At 31.8% G+C, this 6,000-nt stretch overlaps 2 protein-coding genes across 4 annotated transcripts; both read right to left on the bottom strand.

Annotated features, from left to right (window-relative positions):
* Positions 1-203: 203 nt before the first annotated feature.
* On the bottom strand, positions 204-755 carry LOC114424452. Its single transcript, XM_028391302.1, has one exon. It carries the CDS (start codon positions 752-754, stop codon positions 440-442), a length of 315 nt encoding a protein of 104 aa, XP_028247103.1. The 5' UTR covers position 755; the 3' UTR covers positions 204-439.
* Positions 756-1,368: 613 nt separating this feature from the next.
* Positions 1,369-5,534, bottom strand: LOC114422036. Of its 3 annotated transcripts, none has more exons than XR_003668609.1 (6): positions 5,294-5,534; positions 4,990-5,124; positions 4,826-4,863; positions 4,509-4,575; positions 3,289-3,495; positions 1,369-2,017 (listed from the first exon to the last, which is right to left on the bottom strand). XR_003668609.1 is itself a non-coding variant. In XM_028388211.1 (5 exons), the coding sequence occupies exons 1-5, from the start codon at positions 5,474-5,476 to the stop codon at positions 1,637-1,639; spliced, it is 804 nt and encodes a 267-aa protein (XP_028244012.1). In that variant the 5' UTR covers positions 5,477-5,532; the 3' UTR covers positions 1,415-1,636. The 3 variants fall into 3 exon arrangements, 1 of the variants encoding a protein (XP_028244012.1); XR_003668608.1 differs by having other exon boundaries at positions 3,289-3,484; XM_028388211.1 differs by lacking the exon at positions 3,289-3,495 and having other exon boundaries at positions 1,415-2,017; positions 5,294-5,532.
* Positions 5,535-6,000: the final 466 nt, after the last annotated feature.

Here is a 6,000-nt window from a genome sequence, read left to right as displayed (position 1 = left end):
TTAAATTAATGTTTTCAATAATAAAAAAATAAAGTGAAGATTTTGTAAAGATTTTACAAACTATATAACTAAAATAATCTAAACTTAACAATTAAAAAACTAGAATGAAATTTAGACGAGTCTTGCCTGGTTAAGTCACAACAAAACTAGAAGATGAAAAAGTCAGCAAAGAAAAAATAAAAAAGGAAGAAAATATAAACAAGTGAAGATCAACTTTGTACATTATTAACTTGTTTCTTCTTTCTTATTCCATTAAATACAAGGTCTACATACACGGTATGGAAGACTCAAACTAAAGTTTCATTAATTTACATAAACTCAAACCCAAAACAAAGATTTTGAAGCAGCACCATGATCACAAGAGAGACTAGTACTTTTTGGGTATATACTATACTCATACACTATATAGTATATAGTAGTAATATATATAGTAGGTTAATTAGCCTGTGCCAGTAACTCCAAGGTCTTGTTTGTCTTCATCTTTGCCAGCACCAAAGACAGGACCACCTTTGCCAGCAGGATCATGGACCTTCTCCTGAAGTTTTTCCACTTGAATGCAGCCTTGATCCTCCCTTGAAAGCAAGTCAGTCCTTGTTCGGTTCTCTCCTCCTTCTACTGACTCATATGTTGTTGCTGTTTTTGACTCCTTTGGTTGTGCTCCTTGTGCCCCTGACATCTTTCTATATATATGCTTATGTTGTGTGATCACAAATTCCACAATCTCTTTGCTTCTATGCTTGTTTTTGTGCTTCATGTGCCTATTTATATAGAGTTTGGTTGTGATAGCATGATAAAATATAAAAGACATTATACCAAGATCAACCCACGTGGAATGATAACATGAAATGGAATTACACGTGTTCTAACCTTGTACTACTCGGCACTTGCACTCTTATTTTCTGCCACGTTGTGGCTTTTTAGTATAAGAACCTACATTTATCAAATGGGTCATCAGCAAGTTTTTACATTCTATTTCTTTTTTATTGTTTTTATTCTCTTGAATGTTTTTCTGTTTGTATTTTTGAATTTTTTATTTCAATTTCTGAAGTTAAGAGATTTTATTAAATAATGATATGACTAAAAGATAAGTCTGAAATTTCCAAAACAATAAGAATTGAAATGAAAATTTTCTGATATAAAAAAGACTTGTACCAAAACTTTAAAATTTTATAAGGATTAAATTAATAAAGTGCAATTAGTGAATGAGCTGAATGTCATGTGGGGAACTATTTTTTAAAAGGAAAATAGTAGACACAAACATAAAAAAAAGTTTAATAGAAGAAAAAAACACATTTTTAAAAGAATTATTTAAGCTAATGTTTATCAATTATCATTATTTATTGATTGTTAGTTTAACTGAAAAAGATGTAAAATCAATAATTGATAAATTTTATATAAGGCACCGCAATACATAGGAAAAGAGAAGTACGTGTGTAACCCCCTGTTTGGATGGGTTTTCATCTTTAACTAATGTCCTGTTCTGTTAGGTCATATACAAACCTTAAATGTTTTGCTAAATGATAACCTAAACCTGTTGTCAACTTGGCCTTTTAATTTCCAACTCAGCTTGATTTTCAATTTAATAATCTACTTGTTGTAAGATATGCTATGAAATTATTCATCAAAAAGCAAGATTTTACTTGAAATTATACACAGCCAAAGCCACCAAAAAGCCTAGTAAAGCACCAGCTATGACTTCAATCTCTGTATGACCAATAGATTCTTTTAGTTGGGGTATACCATCAATGGCCAACTTTGATGAGATTTCATCTGCATCTGTTTGCCTTATTTTGCTTCCTGATTTAACCAATAGACCTCTATTTGTTTCTTGTGGTTCCAAAGAAGTGGCTTCTTGGGACAAAAGGGACTTATCAAGACCAACTTTTAGAGGTTTTGATAGTCCTGGTTGAGAGTTAATCAAATTATCTCTATCTTTGGAATGTAAAGAGTTGGCTTGCATTTGGAGCAGTATTTTGTTCAATGTCTTGGCATGAATCCCTACTTCTCTTCTTACACCCTGCAAATGACACAAACCACACTCAAGTGTTAGCTAAAAGATCACATTGATAATAAAGGGTTTGTTTGAAAAAAATTCTCTATAAGCACTGACACGAAAAGAATATAAGAAGGAAAAGTGAAATGTACTTCATAAGATAAAATTAGCTTATGCATAAACTAATTTGTAGAAGCCCTCATTACTTTTTATAAAAAATGATTTTTAGCTTATTTCATTTTTGTCTTCTTGTTTTCTTCTCCTATAAGTGCTTATGGAGAAGGTTATCCAAACATGCCCAAAAACAACCAAGTATACGGGAAAATGATAAGAAGTACAAAGTTATTCTTGGCCTGATATTAAGCAACTAAAAGTAGAAGAGTATATGGCACTAAGTAAAATAAATTGAACCAAACATGCACCAAGTATTTGACACATGATTAGAATATGATCAATATATGATAAGGAATAAGAATAGTTCAGGCTTGGAGTAGGTAATCTATCTCATCATTTGGCACTTGAAAGCTACAAAAGCCTTATCCCACTAGGTGAGGTCAGCATTTGACACCTAAAAGGCTGAAACAATAAACTAAATACTTTTGACAATTTTTTTCAAGTTCAGGCTGACAATAACTTTCTAGTCAGTTTCTGTCCCAATTGCAACCATCCATTTTTTACTTTCCTTATACATCTATTAAATTTCATTTCTCTTTCTTTAGGTGAAGCCTATATAAGGGAAAACAAAAGAATATCTGTTGCAATCTAACTCTAAGGATGAAACAAAAACCAAATTACCAAAATATTTTAGATGCTAGCAAAATAAAGGACAAGGATTGTCCAACTAAATATGTTACCATGTTTCTTGCAATATGATTCAAACCAAATCAATAGGATTGGTAAATGGTGAGGGGTTTGGGTGGCTTGCATCAAGTCATAGGATCTGACTTCATCGGCACCAATGTATAAAAATAAATTAGTAGACCCTCTGTATTATTCTTCTGCTGATACTGATATCAATGTAGTATCAGTACCCAAGGTTGGATTTCCTATGTAAATACTGAAACAGAAATAGATAACAAAAGGTATCCAATAGAACATGCACTATCCCATGTTCTTTTACTAGTTTCTTGCCTTTTTTAATTTACAAGCTGAAAATATACCCAAGTTTATTAAATCATCTTCCTAATCAAAGGAATGAACCCCAAGCAGTCTTGAAACAAAAAGAAAGATTGAAAACCATTAGAACATGGTATGATACAACGTAACATGAGTTAGTCTTGGATAATTCCACTGACCATGTACAGAGCAAACTTGCCAAAATTATACGATGCCTCTGTGCATCAATGGCTTGGCCAACGGAGAAGATCTTGAAAAGAAAGGTACCCTTGCTTTCTTTTGATATAAGCCTGATTAATGATGCAACTAGTTTCCTTCAATAGCAATTCCCTGACTGCATACAGGCATTACCATTGCCTTGTTCTGTTGCAAATCCTAATAACAACCTTCTTATACAACAATTCAAAAGTTAAAGCTTCTCTAACTCCAGTTTTATTAACCCATATATACAAAAAAATTAGTGCAGTATCAGACTACTACTTTTAGGAAAATCTTTTGGATCAAATTCTCTTGCTTCAATCTTAAGTAACAACTATACATTTATTAGGTCCACCATATTACTAAATCAAACCAAAAACAAAAGAAAAAGAAGATTTCAAGCTTAAATGCAAATGGATAGATTATCAGTGCTTGTAGGCAGCTGTTATATCTACCATGGTACATAATATCAAAATATCAGAAGTTTATTATCAAAGTGTTATAATAAGTAACTTGTGTTTACTTTAGGGCTTTAACAATGACACACATCCAACCTGACAAACCTGCAGTGTAACACAAGGAATTCTCATGGAGATTATGTGGTAGAAGTCCCCCAAAGTATAAACCTATATATATATATATATTTTTTTTTCTCAGCCAGTATAAACCTATATAAATTGTTAATTCGGAAATATGGTCATCTTATATTATTTTTTACAACGAAATTTTGTGTCATTTTCTCTTCTACATTACTTCAGTGTGTCAGAATATTGCAAATGTTTAACCAACATATGTAGTTCCAGATACATAACATGATCAACATCACATATAAAGCAAGAAGGTGTAAGCAAAAAATAGAATTAAATCTGTTTCTGTTTGCCAATACCACAATAGTAAGAATTCCACAAATAGTTTATCATTTATTAGAGATAATCACATAACAACAGCACTCAATATCTTAGCAGGTCTTAATTTAATCCTGCTTGAGACTCCTCCATTAAGTTTGAAATAGCCTATGGAGCACTACGGTGTTTGCAAAATAGACCTGAGAAATTCTGGGTTTATTCTAAGCACAGTTTAAATCTAGCACGGTTAAAAAGAACATAACAAAAGACATTCATGTGATACAAATAAATAAAGGAAAGTAAATAACATCAAAGACTAAAAGAAAAGCACCATATTTGACAGAAGAATATCATACCTGAGCATCATACATAATGAGACCGGCATACACAACTGCAAGACCAAAAATAGGATCGGAGAAGCCTCTGCATTTGGAAATTACAAAATTACAAACATCACAAGAATACATACATACATTCTTATCAAGTGAAAATTATTGGTTATTGTGATTAATGAAAACTATGAATGTGATGATCCATACAACTGTACATGAATAATCAAAGCAGCTACATGATTGCTTAAATTTTGATGTTGACAATTTAAATATAATCTAATGGTTTATATTTACTGTTCTTATGAACCAAACACCAAGATGGCACGAACGGATTATCTTACCTCTCAAGGCCAAATAATGTTGCACTAGCCACTGTTGCCTATGCATAGGAAAATGCAAACAACTTGGTGAGAATCATGAAACACCACTTGGTGAAAAATCAACAATTTCAAGTAGCATCATGAAAAATAGGATTAACTGATTAAAAGGTTTCAAAGGGCCATACAGAAGAGTGTGATGAAGGGAACCCTCCAGCTTGAACAACTGCTCTGATATCAAACCCTTTGCCATACAGAAAAACAGAAGTGAATGGCTTAGAAAGCTGACCAATCGCCACAGAGACACCAGCTGCAATCAGAACCTTAGCAGAAAAAAATATCAAAGAAAGAGAAAACCAAAGAAGAGCCAATTCAGCACATAAAACAGCAAAACAAGAAAGTGGGATTGCCAAAAAGAAAAGGAAAAATCAAATTTTGAAAGATACCCAGAGTTTGTGAGACATCTAAACATTGAATTTCGAAATGGGGTACCTTGTTATGAGCAATTTGGACGATGTCATCGAAGAAACCAGCGCCAAGAGAGGAAATTCTTAGGGTGGAGGCTTTGGGCTTTCTAGGAGAAGGAAGACGGTGAAGAGATGGGTTCCTTTGTTTGAGTGGTGGGGTGAAGTGAGAGGGAGGAATGGCACAGAACATAGAATGTTGCAGCAACATTATGGTTTGGTATCTATCTTGTTCTGCACCACTCTTAGTCAACCACGAAACATGTTCTAGTAAGGTGTCACCGGATGTATTTAAAAAAACAATAGAGAAAAGAAGAAAATAATAATAATAGTAACAAATATTTAAATACATTTATATCTAATAGTTTATCTAGATTTTGATTTTGTTTCATGTATTTTTTAAAAAAGAAAACAATTTTCAATTATGCATTCATTTCAACAAACTATTAAATTATGTGGAATATTTTTATAATCACAATAATATGTTTTTTAATTATAATATGATAATATGTTTTCTATAATTTTTACTTGTTTTTTTTCACAAACATATCTTTGTAGAAAGATGACTCAGTCTTATATTAAATATTATTTTTATAATTGACTCAAAAGATGGAAATTTACGAGATGCCCAATCAGAAAACATTTTTTTTACTACATCTAATCAGAAAATTAAATATCTTAATTAGAGTATTTATTAGAAGAAGAAAAAATATCATTAACGTGTATTGATTATAT

The sequence above is a fragment of the Glycine soja genome, chromosome 8 (assembly GCF_004193775.1).
Source record: "Glycine soja cultivar W05 chromosome 8, ASM419377v2, whole genome shotgun sequence".
NCBI lineage: Eukaryota > Viridiplantae > Streptophyta > Magnoliopsida > Fabales > Fabaceae > Glycine > Glycine soja.
The sequence above is the reverse complement of the archived record's forward strand: the minus strand, read 5'-3'. Positions and strand labels throughout refer to the sequence as shown.